The sequence below is a fragment of the Musa acuminata genome, chromosome BXJ3-1, assembly GCF_036884655.1.
Source record: "Musa acuminata AAA Group cultivar baxijiao chromosome BXJ3-1, Cavendish_Baxijiao_AAA, whole genome shotgun sequence".
Lineage (NCBI taxonomy): Eukaryota > Viridiplantae > Streptophyta > Magnoliopsida > Zingiberales > Musaceae > Musa > Musa acuminata.
In genome coordinates this window covers 14,209,668-14,227,703 of record NC_088349.1, presented here as the reverse complement: position 1 = coordinate 14,227,703, position 18,036 = coordinate 14,209,668, and the positions used below count along the sequence as shown (strand labels likewise).

Below are 18,036 nucleotides of genomic sequence, written 5' to 3'. Positions count from 1 at the left end.
ATGAAACTTTGTCGTGCTTGTCTCATCCAAACAAATCATCGATAATTTAAGTACATGAAAATTGATGCAAAGGTTTAAATGAAAATACACTTGATCGCATTACTGCAACATCAACTTCTCTCTCTATACATATATTAGTTCTACTAACAGAAATCAAATGCTATATCTCTTACCTGTAAAAGAATTGTTATTACATCCATTGAACAATACCTTTGAAGAAATAGGCCTCACACATAAAATCAGACCTGCATCTCCTGCATTTGCATCACATTGACTGAACACAAACTATTCGACCAACAGAGACCTGCTCACAATAGAAGACAACTAAAATTCCCAACCTAGAAGCCTCTTCAATGTCATAGGACCATAGTGAGGCTGTCCTTCCCAATCATTTGGGAAAAAGGCCTAATACATCCAGAAACTTTATCATGTTCCATCCACAGCTGAAAAAGAGAAAGAAAAATAATAATAATTGTTATTTACAAAGTGATGAGAACTTTCGATGAATGATAGAAAGTTCAAATGCACTTTCTTGTGGGCTAGCTACATGGAAGGGTGTCAAGAGGTTGGAGACACAGATGCTTTGCAGATGGGACACCAGTTCTTTAACCCAAGCCACTGGTGGATGCATTTTACATGGTAAGCATGCTCACATGCCAACTCCCCCAACTCATCTCCAACAACAAATTCTTCCTGGAAAACCAAAGAAAAGAACGACACTAGAAGAAGTCAGTTACTAAGACACAACACAAAGGATCACATATCATGATTGCAATGGGCAACAAGTACACATCTTTGGAGGCCTAGTAGATCCCACACCAAAAAAGCAAGCTCACTAGTTACCACACTTTCATCCTCTTTGCTGGCAGATAAATCCTTGAATCAAAATTTAGAATGTCGTAGTTTATAGTTATTTAATGACTGTTAAAACTCATTGTAGTCTAAAGAACACGATGCCTATAAGAGAGTTTCATCACCGGTTCCCAGAATAAATAACAACATCCCAAATGGCTGCCTTTTCTAGTAGTCATCTAGACAGTAATGGCCGTCGCTTCCCTTTACAGTGCACTACAATAGCCTGTTCTCATGATGGATATTTTCTCACATATAGTCCTTGTGATGGATGATAATTATTTCAGGGGTATCCATTGTATAGCAATTACAAGGAGAAATCATTTGAGTTTCTTGCTTAGATTAGTCAGGCTTTCTTGGTTTTAATGCAGAAGGAAACCATAATTCAACCATGAGATTAAAGCACTCATGAAGTTTAACTTGTTAATCCAAAGATCTTTCCTTTACATAGATAAAAAAACTTCCTTAATTGTTAAAAATGAGGGTCGACTTTGTCAAAGCTAAATTAACAATAATTTGTCATATGTATAGCACAGATATGTCATATCTTTGTGATTAACATGAAATAAGCAACAAAGCTGCAAAGGAACAAATGGATGCCATGAAACCAACAAAAAAATCAGAAGCAAAAGATTGTTACCAAGAAAATAAAGCATTCAGAGGCAAGTAAATTTAGATGATGCAAATAATATCTGATACGTATCTGAAAAGTCTGGACAAGAGGATTGTACCTGGCATATACTGCATTTGGCACCAGCTTCATCGAGTCCAGAGAACCCAGAGATCAATGAGGCAGGCATGTAATTGCTTCTCTTCAAGCATCTTGATAAAGCTTCCTCTGTCAGGGCTGTGCTCACAGTACCAATTTTCTCTTCCAGGACTAGCAATTCCTGTTCAAGAGAAAAAAAAAGGTTCCTGAGATATTCTCATTTGTGAATTCCTACAAACTCTGTTATCTCAGATTGGTTTAGAAATTAAACAGCAATAGTAATGCAAAAGAGAGAGATTTCTGGGGACATAAACCATCCCATTGTTAATTTGAGACAAGTATTAAAAGTGATCAATAGAAAGATGGGCCTTAGTAAAATGGTAAGTTTGCTCCTTTACACCGAAGGCTAGAGTTCGAGTCACGGAAATAACCCTCCCTAAACCCCGCATTGACGAGAGTCTCGTCCACTGATATGTTATTTTATTAAAATTATCAATAGGCATTGCAAAAGACAAGTGCACCAGCACCATACGACAGTATGTATCACTGCTTCATCCTTGAACACCTAAATTTTAATTAGCATGGAGCATTAAATAGTTTTATTCTTGGTTGGAGATGAAAAATTATTATAAATGTAACACAACGAACAAGTACATCAGACTTAACTTTGATCAACTCACACATTTGAATTAGTATGGTGATGCAGATGCAACACAATATATGAATGACATTTCCGATAGAACTGCTAACTAGTTCCTGGTCTTCATCATCCAGGAGTTACCAGACTACCATAGTTTGAACCTTGACAACATAGATAGAATAGATAGCAAAATAAAAAGGAAAAAATAAACAAAAAAAAAGACTCTTCTTCCATCAAAGAGAACTCAAGAAAACAACCCATGAGCAAATTTCATGACACTACATGACTCAAAAATAGAACAAACCTCATATGACATATTATCAATGTCCATCCTCATGTCTCTGTACTGGTCATTGAAGCTCAGACTGTCCAAAAATAAATGATTCCCAAGAAGCGATAATTGCTGCAGGAACAACATTCCTATTGTTAACACATAATTTAATGAATAAGAATATCCAAATTGATTTCTCATGCTTCTTTGACTTTATAAAGTAGCACTTATTATTAGAAAGAAGTTATCTATGAATCATGAAGCAAATGACAACCTCATATGTTAATCCTTCATCTTCGATCCTCTCTAGTGCTAATAACAACTGCATGTCAAAAGACGTCTAAGTCACTTTCAAAAGAATAGAGGTTTTTCAGGCAAAAAAGTGATTAGAAGTAACCCCATACTTGGCATTTCTACAAACTTCAAAAGAGTATAAAAGCAATTTAGGTACATCCTCAATCAAAATATTTGGTGATTTAAAATAATTGAGATAACTAGTAATAACTGAATTGAAACATCATAATCAAAAGTTCTTTTACTTGTTTCATTTATTAATCACATTGCAATTCCTGTTTCTCTGGTTATATCCACCCAGCTTTCATTATCTAAATCATGTAAGGTAAGTAAACAAAAGATAGCCATTATGACAATAAGTTTGACAGTACCTCAGCGACTTCTTCCATGACTAAGTGTGGATAGCCATCTCTATCTTCCAAAGAAGCATCAAATGTATGTGTGCTACTTGCTACAGGTTCATGAATTTGTCCAATAGGAGCAATCCGAGTGCTGGATCCAGGTTGTCCATGTACATTGTGACAAAGAGGATTAAAATCTGTTGACAATCTTGATGAACTTTGAGGAACACCTCTTACTCCATTTGGTGACTGGTTTCTAGACCTTCTTGGAGCTCGACGAGGTACATCCAGGCCTGAATTTGTTCCACTTGACGATGGGATCATGCTTTTGCCACTGGAAGATGGACTTGCCTTGTAAAGGGATCTCTTTCTTATATTATTAGCTGTTTTGCTACTTCCAGAATTAGGTGAGTTAAAACCTGATGGACGAACATTGGATACGCCTGCCCGTGTTGGATTTTCCAACCCATATGCATGGGCCATGCTGGTGCTGGCAAATGTACTTAAATTATCTTTGTAGTGATATCTGGACTGTCTAGTGACTTCCTTAGATGTTTTTGATCTCAATTTATTGCTGCAGGATTCCTCTTCTCCGGTTGTGGAGTGCGAGTCTTCTTTCTTCCCTAGTCCTCTTCTGGAGTCTGAATCTTTTATATCCAGAGATCTGCTAGTGCACTTAATTTTATCACTCTCTCTTTGGCTATTACTGCTCTCTGCAACATCTGCTTCTTCAGGAGATCTTCTAGTCCTTCCTCCTCGTTGAGGCCTTCTAAAACTACTAGCAGGTAATAATTTAGATGATCCTGTGTGAAAGGGAGCTTTGTCTTGTTCTCCTACCTTGGTGCCTTTCATCGAATAGAAATTAGCACCACATCCTAACCGGCTACAGGATCGGATGCTTCTAGCATGGTGATTTTGTTCTCTAAAGGTAATACTACAACCACTTTTGGAAAAAATTATTCCACTAGCAGTCCTTCTACCCATAGAACAATCCATGCCAGAGCAAAGATCACCTATTGGAAAAAAAGAAGCAGCTTTCGATCATTCAGCAACACCAGGTGTCAAGAGTATAGAAAAAAATAGAGCAAAAACACCAATTTGAGAAAAAAACAATTGCAATTATCATTCATTCAGTAACACCAAACTTCTTTGTTTCAGGAGTAACATAAAATGAGCTAGCACAAATGTTTTATATAGTATAAGCATGCAAAATAAAGCGTAACAGGATGATGAACTATGTTCAGATAGGAACATCCACTTTAGTTGATTATTCAGAATAAGTACCATGACACTGTGTGCCACTACAAACGATTACAAAAAAAAATATGGACAGAAAACGGGATCAGCAAGTGACTAAGCTTTTACTATACAATCTGACCGTAAGACAAAAAAAAGAACAATTCTAAATAGCCATCACTAGCATACAAAAAACCTCAACATCAAGCAATTCAGAATGCATGGCTCTAATAGGAACTTCATATAGTCAGGAGTATATGACCTTAATGGAAACTATGGGGGAATTGATGCATGTTTTTCTGACCGCAACATCTTGTCCCAAGCTATATTGAGTTCAAAAAGTGTGTTGGATTAAAGGGTGTCTCAGAGAAGTAATGCATTTGCTATTGCTATAGCATCTGGTTCCTCCAAAAGCCGAAGATTTTCAGATTTTGGTACCATTGATTTATGCAAACACTTGCCAGTTTCACTTTGTTATCCATTTCTTTTTCTGGCTATAGCATCATCAACAAGAAAGCCTTATATTCTGTTCGCAAACAGCATTCAACTAATATAAATAAAGTGAGATACAATGTCTGGATGCATCCACCGGTATGAACTCCAATATATCCTCTAGAAGAATTTGACATCTGTGTTCTGTTATCCCCTGATTCAAGAAAGGCCATCGCAAATATTAATGAATTAACATCTACTTGAGCTAGCAATTACCCAGTGATAGGCAGTTATTAGTGTTTGTCGCATTTGCAGATTCGTCAATTCATTATTTGGGCAAAACAGGGTCTCATAGCTGAAATAGGGTATTTGCATCCTGCATAGGCAATAGATTGTTCAGATGTTGGGATCTAGGTTATCTTATTAGCCTTCATTTCAATCACGCTCTCTATGAACAGGAGGAAAAGTCCATGATTGCGCATATTCATTTCATCCTTTTAGCAAAATTTGATATCAAGTGTTTAAGAAAGTTATGTTATACAACAAATTAGTAGCATGGCACAGAATGAGGAGAAGAAACCTAAGCCCTAGAAATGTATCATCAACAGGGGTGAAGCCTTTCTTACCAGGTGTAGTTTGCCTATATAACAACTCTTAAGTTAAAATGGATCAACAGAATCCAAGTAAACCAGCTATCAGCCTATCATCAACTCATCGATAATTGATGTCATGGCAAAGTTACTAAACCAAAAAATAAACTTAAGGCCCTTCTTCACAACTTACAAAGCCTATCAGCAAGGAAGAATCTCAAAAAATTCTTAAACAATACATAAAGACAAGAAAAAAAAGGGAACAATGATAACTCTCAATATCCAAAGCTACTAAACCAAGAAGCAGCTAAATGTTCGCCAACGGACACTAGTAATTCAGATGCAAATCACCAATGAACCAATGAAAAAAGAAAAATACAAACATGCCCAACCATGTTAGGACATAAGCAAAACAAATATTGTATTTGAGAAGATGAATGAAAGATACGAAACAACAGGAAAAACATAGCATAGCACAGCTCCGAGGGTTCAGTTTCGACATCAAACCAGATATTATGAACATTCAGAAAAAGTAAATAAATGAATGATGAAAACCGAAAAACAGAATTAGAAACCAAAGATAATAGTAAATATATTTTCTTGTAGGATAAAGGAAATATCCACTCTATGCTTTTTGGGAAACAAGGAGAACACATCATAATGATCTTCTATCTAATCTAAATTCAACACAATCAACAAGCGCATAGAAGAAGACACAAAATTCACCAAAAAGACCCAACAAGGAATTATGAATTCATCCAAAATTAGATAAACATGCGATTCTTCAAGAAACTCCTGGATAAGATGAGATCAAAACTGACGAATGTTTACAGGACCAGACGCCAATCCGTGTGAACACAAAACAACGACAACAAGCTCGAGTCTTTCGGCCGAGAAGACGCTCAAAACCACAAAAAGCACAAATCTTTATGCTGCACAAGATCAAAGCCTTCGCTTCCACGAGGGAACAAGATCAAAGTTTCGAAGCAAGAACTCGATCGAACCAAAAGACAAGGGGTGGAGAGGAAGAGGAGCGAGAGAGAGGAAAAGGAAACCTTTGGTTTGCCTACTCAACCCGCTCTGAGGAAGAGACCAAACGCAATCGTTCCACGGGGAGAGAGAAGAGACGGCGGGGAACGAATCTTTAATACCCAATAGGCGGACGGCAATGGATGGGCACGAGAAAGGAATAGGGGGTGGTCAAAAGTATTGAACGCCTCCCTTATCGGCACCGAGACCGGATCCCAGCCGTTGGATCCGACCCATCGCGCGCCAAGGTCGGATCGGACGGTGATCTGAGGCCCATCGGTCGTTGGGTGACGCTTCCGCGGGCCGCTTGGCGATGGCCGCCAGCGACTCGGTCACCAATGAAGCCCATAGAAGAGGAAATAAGCCGATCGATAGGATGGGAATTCTCCTCTTCTTGCCATTCCTACCCTTACGCCACTAAATTCCTAAAGGAACATTTAACGACATTCCAGGAGACAGCATGACAGTGGGCATCCGGATTTATTTCATTTCCATACATCCCACAACTCAAATTCTCTTTTCTTTTGATGTTTTGTGTATTCATTTCTGTTTCCGATAATTCACGGATAATTCACGGAATTAAGGGTTAATCATAAAATTTATATCTTTGTGTGCAAAAGTATTATCTATGAAGTCAATTCGAGAGACGCCAAGAGACAAAGAAGTCCAATCGATATATTAAGCTAATTGGGTACCTAAGGTGATATTAAGTTGATAAGTGATACTCACTGATATATCGAGTTGATATGGTAATCGATAAGATATTATAATATGGTGTTAGATCGTTCACATGTCGAACTCACCCTTTATATGTACCTAAGAGGCACATGAGAAAATAAGAACACCTAAAATAATATTTTAATTAAATCATAATTTTTTGCTTAAAAATAGAGAAATTTTATGAAAAAAAAATCTGATTTTTCAATTTAACCTCAATTTAAATTATGTAGATAATTAGTCGAAGTACAAGGAAAATGAGTCAAATAAGGGGATCTTCTCAAAAATAGTTGGTTTGCTACTCATGTTGTATTTCTTTTTTCTTTTTGTAATAATTGGAGGTTCATTGCGAATTCAATCCTTAGAAATCAATAATGAAATAGAATCAAACGAACCTATGAATTCTTTATTGTCTTAGTTATTAATTGTCTTAGTTAATCTATGCACCTTTCTGCTTAAAATTCAAAGAGTTTTTCCCATCTTTTCAAATATCTTTTTATATATTTTTCTAAATTAATAAATAGAGATTCATAAAGTATTTATTGAATATTTGAATCTTAAAATATAAATTTTTTTCTTCACATAAAGGTCTCCATAAATTTGATTTTTTTTGCATACTAGTCCCAAAAATTACTAGAATATAACTTAAAGCCATGTCTAATTTATTGTCTTAAACTTTAAAACGTAATAATATTGATCAAAAATTCAAGATGGTATTATTGTTAGAACATAAACCAAAACTACATCGGGTTTGATTAAGAAATCAAATAAAATTATATTTTAAATAATTAAAAATAAAATTATAGAGAAAATAAAACTCGTAATCACATATGATGTTACCTAAGGCAAATCTCGCCCCAAAGTGGATGACTAAGAGAAAATACTCTAAGATATAACCTTCTTAAGTGTATAAGCACTAATTGAATAGTAAATGAGAAGAAAAATGAAAGATTATATCTTATAAAAAGATATCATTTGTCGAGAAAAAAAAAAAATCTTGCTTCATAGGAGAGATACAGAAACATTTTCAATTTCCCTTAATAATCCAAATGGTCAAACACAAAATCACATTAAAAAAATTAAAGAAAAAAAATAAAAAAATAATGGAAAGAGTAAATGAAAATTTATAAGGTTTTTCGTTATTCGATCCTAAGAGATATTATAGCAAAAATATTTAGTTCAAATCTTATCAGGATATGCTAATAAAAAACATACCCCCTATTAATGTTCTACCATCCACTGTAAAATGGAGTGTATTCACAACATATATTAAGATCATGTCTCATAAATAAATAAATCATTTACTAACTTAAAGTTATTGTTCATAAAAGATAATTAGCAACCCAACACTGGAAGTTTGACGTAAGGGGGTGACAAGTCAGATCATATCTTACACAGTTTCACATCTTTTAAAGCAATTCCGAAGCTTCAGCCTTCAAGAAAGCATTACCTTACTGGATTGGAATCCCTGCACGCAAAGCTCTTCAATCCACTTCAACAAGTCATATACATCAATCTCCCCAAACCTGTACTGCTTTAGAAAAGCTTTCCCTTTGCTTAATTAACTATTGTGGCTGGTCCAACCACAATGATGGAGACGGAGCAGACCCACCATCTCCTCCTCCTCCCCCACAATATACTACCGTTGCTGGTTTACTGCAAGAGAATGTTGATGAGTACTCGTGTTCCTTCATATCGTTCGACGTGTACTCCAAAGCCAAAGCCACCTTTTGTGGAGTGACAGGACACATTGATGTGGTCAAACTTTGGGGTGTCAGTGGTTGGAAGGTTTTCTTCCTTTCTTCTCGTATCTTTTGTCAAGCAATTCTTAAATCTTTGATATCTTCTCTCTCAGATTAATGAAGGGTATATGTATAGATGTGGCGACCACCACCCATAATAGAATGCTTGTGTTCCACGAAGTACACAAGTCATGAGTGGATACACACACCATCATCGCCGGCCACAAAGGATTTCTCTCTCTCTCTCTCTCTCTCTCTCTCTCTCTCTCTCTATATATATATATATATATATATATATGAGTAGAGGGCCAATTTAGTGTGTCAGCATCAATTCTGGCTGTGCAAGGAAGTGTATGGGTTGTGCTTTGGTCACCACAAAACTTCATGATAAAGAGTACGTCGACATCATCATGTGGATCGCTTCGGTGTCCCGTTCGCCGAGTGGGTGATGCCAAAGGATATTTTATCGCTTGAATGCACTGCACTGGAAGATGCTGATCGTATGTCTAATAAAAATAGAGATGAGCTAGAAATGTATTAATTAAAAAAGACTTTATCTCCCATTAAAACGTAAAAAGTTAAAAATATTATAAATTTAAATAAGGGATTTAAGAAAAATTATAAAGAACACCATCGTAAATATGTTTCTTAACCTTGTGCACGACAAAAACATGCAAGCGTGCGACATGACATGACACAATATCTCTACGACTACTTGCACCAGACATACTTAGAAAAGTCCAAAAAAAAATAATAATTTCGAGTTTTTCTTATAAAAGTTAATTGAAACGAGTCTCATATTATTAAAAATTTATAGAGTCCAAGTGTGCTATATTAGGTTTGACATATAATTTAATTGTTTAAATGATGTTGAAATCTCATTATTTGGTAGTCTATATCAACTTAACTTCAACTTCAATGCTTTAAGAAAAGATTCCAACATGATTAGTTGATATCACAAACATCAAAACAATAGCGTGGCCAAACTTGCTATGACTTCTTCAACCTCAACAACGGTACCCCAATCAAAGTGCATGTCATCTATTTCTTTAAAGATGATCCTTTATCATAATGGAGGCTTTTTTTCTCACATCATAATGATATCCATGTTGTTGACTACCAACAACTCATGTATTTCCATATGTGATTTTATTTCTATTTTGTCCTTTATTAATCTTCTAAAGAGGCATAAAGTGATTTGATCAAAAGTTTCAAGCACTTAAACTTGTCGGAATAATTATTTTACATCTAGAGGGTTTCTCATCAATCGATTTCAATAACGATAAAAAAATTTAATAATGAACTATTTATTTATTTATTACTATCTAAATTTATGTTTGTGCTTCTCGAATAAGAACTACTACATGGTCATATCAATGGGGAATAATTTGGGATGCAATCATAAAAATTCCATCAAAAGCACCTAAAAAACATGGTTACTATCTATTTTTTAAGATGGGTGTATTTTCTTGCTCTTATAACTATCTATTTTTTTAACTAAGAGATGAATTCGTGGTATGAAAATTGGAGGATCATTAAAACAATGCAAAAAATTTCAATTTCTCTATAGATTATGACTAATTTCATTGCACTAGAAAAAAATTAGAGGAGGAATAAAAGGCTAATTTTATCGACGCATAACATAATGCAAAACGATCAATTTTATTTTGCGCAAAGAAAAAATTATCACGTCGAGGTTTCAAACCTTTGATAAGATACGCTATACTTTATATGTACAATTGAGAATTATTGTTTATCTCACTTAGCATAGTTATGTTTCTGATTAATATATCGATGTAAATTTCGGTAGACTTTCAATTTTGGCTTCTAACATTTGTTCATGGAAGAATAAGACACATACTTGAATCTCATATTTCAAGTTGAGCCCAACTCGGAAATGGGCCGAAGCAATTAAAAGCCCAATGTCGAACCAAATCACACAAGTAATCCAACCATGGAGAACTCCCACGGGCATTGTGGCAAGCAAAAATTAGAATGATCTAACATTCGACGAGCACATAAATAGTTCTCTCCGACATTTGTTCCATCATCTCCCTTATTTCTTTCAAGAAAAGAAAATTTCGACACTCAAAAACAGACAAATCCTTCGTTTAGAAAGAGATAAGAATATAATAGTTATACATATATTTTCTTCTTCATATATATATATGAGAAAAACTTTCAAAAATTTAGAGACATGCATGGCATCCCAAACAATATCAAGCATGATGCTCAGGTAAATTGTTGACGTCTTAATCAATCCGATATCCGATATGATTTGGATTCACATACGTAGAGTTATCCGAGGTAAAACGCAAAGCTCTCGATGTATTATTTGTACCAAGATCGAGATCAAGAAAGGTTTCTCAACTCAATCCCCCTGATATTCAAGTTAGTAATATAAGTTCAAGTAATTCAAAAGAAGTCCATACTTTAAATGATAGAACGAAATTTATGTTGTTTTCTTCGTTGTAATGGATAAGAAGAAAGTTTATGATTGTTTATCTTATCATAAACAATGAGAAAAAAAAGTTTATGCTTTAAATCTTTACTCACTAGTGAGATAACTTAGAATCTCTATTCTCTATCAACTTCTATTATGGAAATTGTAGCTCGGTTTGCATTGATACAGCCCTTCCTCGATTGCGACCATCTCGCTCTACCAACTATTTTTGTCACACAAAATATTTGCCTCTAATGTAATGACTTCCTGCGTAGGAGCCTCAAATTATGAGGCTTTTCCCACAACCCAATCATTGTACGATCTACAGAATCTATAACAAAGAGATGCGCGTAGATGTCAATCTTCGTACGATCCACCCGTCTTCATCTTGAACAGAAGAAGAAGATAAACATAGATGTTGGTGAGGAGAGATCCTCATGTGCATAGCAAATCATGTTAAAAAGAAGATGAAATCTAAAGCTTTAAGAGACATAGAAATGAATCCGATGGAGCCAATATTCGATTTTAAGTGAGATCTTTATCCCGATTAACTATAAGGAAATGGAAGAAATGAACAACTTTGATCTATACTTCACTTACTTTTAGTGAGAATAGTATTAGAGTTCATGATCTAATATTTCACATGCATAGACAGAGGAGTCCTTTCGATCGACACTTTCTTCCACCATCTTCCATCGGAGAAGAAGTTCTTGAAACCCCATATGTACACTTAAACTACAAGGTTGGAGTACAATGTTATTGTCATGCACAACAAGAAGAAGAAGATGATGAAGGGGGAACAGCTGCTACTGCAGCTCTGTGTTCGAATCCTCCTACCTCCTCTTCCACCACTTCATTGGCGGTGGTGATGTTGAAGCAACTCCATCGAGTCACAGGAGGACGTTCGTCGGGAGGCGCAGGCTGATGGCCTCCAAGCCGTCGCTTCCGCTGCTCGGATGGGTTGGACCCCTCCGTCTTTGATCTCCTCACCATTTCCCACATCACCTGCACATCTTCGTACCCGCACGTTTGAACGTCGTCGTGAAGCTTCAGAATCCCATCGCCTGTGTCCAACAAATAACATAAGAGACGATTATGCTGAGACCCATCGATCGATCGATCGATGGGTTGCCGTCTCCAAAATCTCGTAATGATCACAAAGTCAGGAATCAAGATTCCCACAAGGGCGCACAACCTGCTCTGCCCACGGCCTGAACCTTGGCGGACACTCCGATGCCACCACGGCCTGCAAGTTAGCGAGCAAACAACACAGCATCAAATCCACGGTTGGAAGACGATGAATTGGGGAGTCCATACGATACACAGTTCAGTAAAGCAACGAGAGAGCGCTATCCGTATGAGGGTGAGCTTACCGTGCTTGCAGGCTTTGACCCGGGCGGCGATGGCGACCCAGGCCCGCTTCACCGGGAACACCACCTTCTTGTCCCACCACGGCATCATCACCTTCTGCCGCTCCTCCTCCTCCTCCTCCTCTGCTTTCCCCCAACAGTAAACCATAGTGCTTTCTCTCTCTCTCTCTCTCTCTCTCTCTCCATTTAAGGGGCGGTATTTCCTGTGTACGTATAATTATTATACGCCTCATGGAGACGGGTTGGTCAAAAGGTGATGACCGCACCTTAGAGGAAACGGCGTCCGGTTTCCCGGTCCCCACCGGGCTTTTGGCTTCGAGCGCGGGGGTGCGGCAACCGCCACGCGGCTGTAAGCGGCACACCTCCGCCCACGTCACCTTCTCACGTCAGAGATCGCCACGTGACCCCATTTTTAGGCGGACCATTGAGGAGTGAAGCGGTCACATCGGCCACCTCGCCGATTCATCGGATGGGGGGGCTTTGGGCGAGTGGGGTTCGCAAGGCAACGCATTAGGCTCCCGAGGAGCCAATTGGAATGAGACTCTAATCGAATCATCCCACCATATACCTAAACGAAGAAATCATTCTAATTAAAGCAGGCAGGCCAAAAATCTCATCACAATCCTCTGTGATTAATTAAGCATGTCAAACAAAAATCTTAATGCATGTATATGTATATTTTTAACAAATAATGAAGACAAGATTTGCTCTTTAAATCTTTCTATAAAATCAAATTAGTCAAATAAAAATGTTAATGCATACACACACATATATATATGTTATTTATTTATACATCTTATTTTTTTTATAAAAAGGGAAGAAAGATGAAGATGAGAATTGAGTATAATAAAACCTCACTATAGCTCTGAAAATATTTCAACTAAGATTGTTCAAGTTTTAAAGATTGAAACATACGATTTTAGATTCCCAATTAATAAAGTTGAGTTCATCACATATATATACATATATTATTTGGATAAACTAATAATAATAATAATAATAATCACTCATCGTTGAAGCTTACCATCTAATATTCTAATGGCTATGTTTATCTCTCGATCTGACGTAATCTTTGTGTCACCCATAATACGTGTTGGTTTGCCGGTCGCCGAGGAATCGCCGTAGAGAACCTCCCGGAGGATCCGAGAGGGACGGCACACCCAATGAGTCGTCGCCGGGGACGAAGCTCTTTTCGCCGTAATCCGATGCACGCGTTGACATACGTGCACCGACATTCGACCGGATGTGTCCGCACAGCCGTCGGATTCGACGACTTCCATTGGTGCGATCTCAGTCACCTGACGCACGTGTTGAGACCAAGAAATGGATTGGCGCGGTGATCATTTCGTTCGAAGAGGATACGTTATCTTATTACTAATGATGCATGTCATTCCACTATGTTGGAGAATCTACACAGTGTCGATATTCCATAGCACACATCCTTATTTTATTACTCTCTCATTCGAGATGTATTTTCTTTTCTTTTTTTTCCATCTGTACTTTTATCTCGATTAATCATGTTAATATCATTAATTTTTTGTCATCGTCGTACTCGAGACGAAAGAGTTGAGTCTAACTACCTTACGATCTTACCATCATCGTTATATGTTTTAACCTAAGTAATATAAAAAATATTCGACTATACTCGTTCGATGTTTAAGTCAATCGATCACTCAATTTTAAAGTTCTTTATATCTATAACCGAGTGTTTTCATGAATTTTATTTTTTTAAAATCTAGATGATTAGAATAATTGAGGAAATTATTATAGTGAGGGATGACATGGCTGATAGTCGCTGACGTGGCTTTGGACGTGTCTGGCTCCGGTTATCGGGGTATCAAAGTGGAGTCTCAGTGCGGAACAGTGGTGCATCCAAAGACCCTTTCTGCTGCGTTTGGCAGGCAAACACAACATGTACTCCATGAATACTTGGGATAAAGATAAAGATGAGAGACCTAAAAGAATTATTTGGGACGTATACATGCATGAGTTGGTGCTGAAGCAGCCCACGTCACAGGATGAGAAAGATTGAAGCTGAAGTAATGGGTGACTACTCTGGAGGAGGACTGCAAGACGGGGAGGGAGAGTCGGTCGTTCCAGCAAACACATTGCAGTCTGATGCAAATGGATGACTCAGACTCTGCTTCTTCTTCTTCTTCTTCTTCTTCCTCGTCAGTTGGACTGCATGGGATTCCTTCCGCGTCAAGCATGAGATGGTCCCCAGAGTTCCACCACGCCAAGCAATAACGGGCAGTCCATGTTCAGTGCGCGCAAAAGCTGTTTCCTGCGCCTCATGGCACTCTTTGACGACGAGCAGCACCGTTCCTTTGACGTCGATGCGTCCACTGACGATGGCTCGAGTGAAACCACGGGAGGAGGAAAAGGTGCATGCAGGTCCTCAACGCGTGGACCGAAACGGAAGATGCTTCTCTTCGTGAGGTCATGAAGGCAAGTGTCGCATGCGTTCCTCGAGGTTGACGTCATCATGAGAGAGAGATGGAATGATGATGGCTTTTGTGACTCTATTCTTTCAACTCTTTGGAAGAGGAAAGTTTGCTTCTTCCATCTCCTCTCACTCTTCCATTACCGCCATAAGCTGTTTTGTATGGCAAGTGGCCGTGGTTTTGGATTGGATTGGAGAAGGAATCAGCAAAAGCATGAGCACGAATGATTCCCATAAATGAACTTTTAGCCGCACTAAGTTCGTCTAGAAAGTCTTTTTTCTTTTCTTTTTCTTTTCTCTTCTTTTCTTTGGTGTTAAGGAAAAGACGTGAAGGATGTTAATGTTGATCGAGATTACATTCTCAGGATTTCTTTGCTTCCTAATTCTGGATGATGATAGGATGAGGTAATTTCATATTCTTATCTGAAGAATATGAATCATAAATTATACCATTAACATTAATCATTTGACTGTAAATATCGAAAATAAGATTGAGATTAATACAATTATATTAGTAGTATAGCACAATGGAAATCACGAGAGAAACCACTTGATTAAACAGAACAAAGTAATATATTACACTTACGGAGAGAAAAATATGGATCTCATGAGAGACAGACATTAACAGCAGCAGCATCAGATATAACTCCTCATGAGAATAAGAAAACTGGTCGCCAAGTCGCTCGAGCACACTGTTCTTCGTCCACGTAGGTTGACTCGGTCAACACCTTCCCCCTGCGGGTCGTTCAATCCGGATCACCTCTTTGACTCCTCCCCCTCCCCGCGTTGACCTCCTTGACCATCCGCCCCCACATCCTCGTGCAACGAGATGACGGTCTCGAACGCCCCCACCAGCGCTTTGACCTTGTTCCTCCTCGCCGCCGCCGCCGCAGCAGCAGCCTCGTCCGTGACGGCGATGGAGGCGGGCGGCGACCCCTTTCTCCCCTTCACCTCCTTGCCCTCCTCTTCCCTCACCGTCGCCTTCCCCTTGCACCTCAGCCTCTCACCCGCCGCCGCCTGCTCCTTGCGTTCGTGTCCAGCCACCAACTTTCCAGATCGTCGGACGCTTGGCTTTCTTGTACCTTCCGCCATGTCGATGGAGGTCATGGACATCGACTTCGCTCGTGCTCTCTGCTTGCCTGCTGCGACGACAGCACTCTTCTCGGAGCTCTTGGGGTGTTTAACTTCTTTGTCTCTGCTCTTTGGTGAAGTCGACCGAGTCGCCTCAGCTTCTGCGACCTTGGCATGAGGCTGTGCGTCCCTCTTCAACGGGAGACTTCTCGTCTTTCTGAGGGGAGGACTCGGTGATGCCTTCTCCGAGTTCGCTTCATTGCGTACGGCTAGTTTGTGTACAGGTGACAGTGAAGGGGCCCGTGTTGCTCTGTGCTTGGAGGAAGTGGGGCTTAATTGAGGTGGGCATGGCGTCGGAGAAGCTCTGGGGATCATCAGCTTATGCGGAAGGCGTTTACCATTGGCGGCGGCGAATGGCGGGGAAGCATGACAAGGCTGGTGCTGGTTCTTGGAGGAATGGGTGGAGCATATCGTTGGTTTGAGATAGTGTGGGAGAGACTTCTCAGGTGGCCTGGGGATGTGCCTGTAAGGGGAGTCGACTATGGTTCGTCTGCCATTTGGAGGATCGAGCCGGCGTGGAGTTGACGGAGCTGAGTTGCTTTTCTCTTTCTGGTCGACGCCTTCCTTATCCATGGTTGCCGTGAGCTGCTGCTCTCTGCTTTGTGGCATTCAGAGAAGAAAATTACGTGATAAGAAGGAAGAAGACGATCGCGCTTCATTCCCATCGGCCAATAGCGGCATTATTATTGGTCGATGCAAGCCGGAAAAATTCTGTGACTCAACAACGTTGTCTGTGAAAGTAATATTATTCCTTTTGTGCATCAAAGATGCTCTCAAGAATGATAATATAATTTTTTTTGTAGATTAAATGACAAAAAAAAAACAATAAACAAATAGATTTGAATTTGAATACAATAGAAAGAAGAATGGAGATGCTTCTTCTTCATCTGATGTAGATAAAGAAACGTGGGTCATAAGAGAGAGAGAGAGAGAGAGGAAGTCATTCATGTGGACCATTATGATCGAAGGGAATGCAGATATATAACGTATCGAGGAATGGCTGCAAAGGCGAGTTACCTTGTGATGGGAATTACCTAGCCATCGTTGTTCTCAGGGAACCTGCGATGGACGGGAGAAGGCAGCTTCGAGGCCGAAGGTGTCTCTTGAGCTCACGCCATTTCTAATGGCACAAGGGAGGAGGACCGTCGACGGCATCGTGACAAAGAGGGATAATTATAGGGAGTCAACGTAGCGCCACATTCTAATATGGGGTTTGACCGGGTCAAAGCACAGTAGTTTTCTTTCCAACTTGGAACAGCGTCGTGAGACAAATTTTAGGAGAAGTAATACGTGGATTCGTCTAACCGTGCCTAACAATTAAGACCGAATTCATTACGTTCTAATTCGCATGACAACATAAATGGTTGGGATAAAAGGCTCAATTATAAAAATTAAATGTGATTCGATGAATAAAAACAAAAGCTTAAGATTTAGAACTTACTCGGAATCATCATTATCGAAGCTTGTCCTAAGGAATGATTTCTCCTCTTTATGCATGCAGGCTTATGGTTCCTCGTGAGGTTGATGCAAGCAGAAGAAAACTTTTCAGTCATCTCAAACTAGTTATAGCGCGTCAAGAACAATAATAATAATCCAAACGATTTATGTGTAATCAATCATAACTGAAAATTTTAATTAAAATCTATAAATCAATTAAAAAAATAACAGACACAAAATAATAAAAAAAATAAAATTTAGGATTTTTATTTTAAAAAATAAAACCTCTAAGAGAAATATTAATCCTAAAAGAAGAAACTGCATACCATGATTTAATCTGGATGAAGGGCGTGGAAGAG

At 38.6% G+C, this 18,036-nt stretch overlaps 3 protein-coding genes across 5 annotated transcripts; all 3 read right to left on the bottom strand.

Annotated features, from left to right (window-relative positions):
• Positions 1–144: 144 nt before the first annotated feature.
• Positions 145–6,568, bottom strand: LOC135629326 (E3 ubiquitin-protein ligase MBR2-like). 3 transcript variants are annotated; one of them, XM_065136531.1, is made up of 6 exons: positions 6,421–6,568; positions 3,138–4,120; positions 2,747–2,794; positions 2,506–2,604; positions 1,584–1,742; positions 145–693 (listed from the first exon to the last, which is right to left on the bottom strand). In XM_065136531.1, exons 2-6 carry the CDS (start codon positions 4,101–4,103, stop codon positions 559–561), a joined length of 1,407 nt encoding a protein of 468 aa, XP_064992603.1. In that variant the 5' UTR covers positions 4,104–4,120; positions 6,421–6,568; the 3' UTR covers positions 145–558. The 3 variants fall into 3 exon arrangements, with proteins under 3 accessions (XP_064992603.1, XP_064992605.1, XP_064992606.1); XM_065136533.1 differs by lacking the exon at positions 6,421–6,568 and adding an exon at positions 6,187–6,414; XM_065136534.1 differs by lacking the exon at positions 2,747–2,794.
• A 5,314-nt stretch (positions 6,569–11,882) lies between these two features.
• On the bottom strand, positions 11,883–12,833 carry LOC103997687 (uncharacterized). Its single transcript, XM_018825458.2, has 4 exons — positions 12,670–12,833; positions 12,492–12,542; positions 12,134–12,360; positions 11,883–12,031 (listed from the first exon to the last, which is right to left on the bottom strand). The coding sequence occupies exons 1-4, from the start codon at positions 12,812–12,814 to the stop codon at positions 11,936–11,938; spliced, it is 519 nt and encodes a 172-aa protein (XP_018681003.2). The 5' UTR covers positions 12,815–12,833; the 3' UTR covers positions 11,883–11,935.
• A 2,831-nt stretch (positions 12,834–15,664) lies between these two features.
• Positions 15,665–18,034, bottom strand: LOC103997694 (uncharacterized). The gene is made up of 2 exons (XM_065137195.1): positions 17,682–18,034; positions 15,665–16,835 (listed from the first exon to the last, which is right to left on the bottom strand). The coding sequence occupies exons 1-2, from the start codon at positions 17,735–17,737 to the stop codon at positions 15,866–15,868; spliced, it is 1,026 nt and encodes a 341-aa protein (XP_064993267.1). The 5' UTR covers positions 17,738–18,034; the 3' UTR covers positions 15,665–15,865.
• Positions 18,035–18,036: the final 2 nt, after the last annotated feature.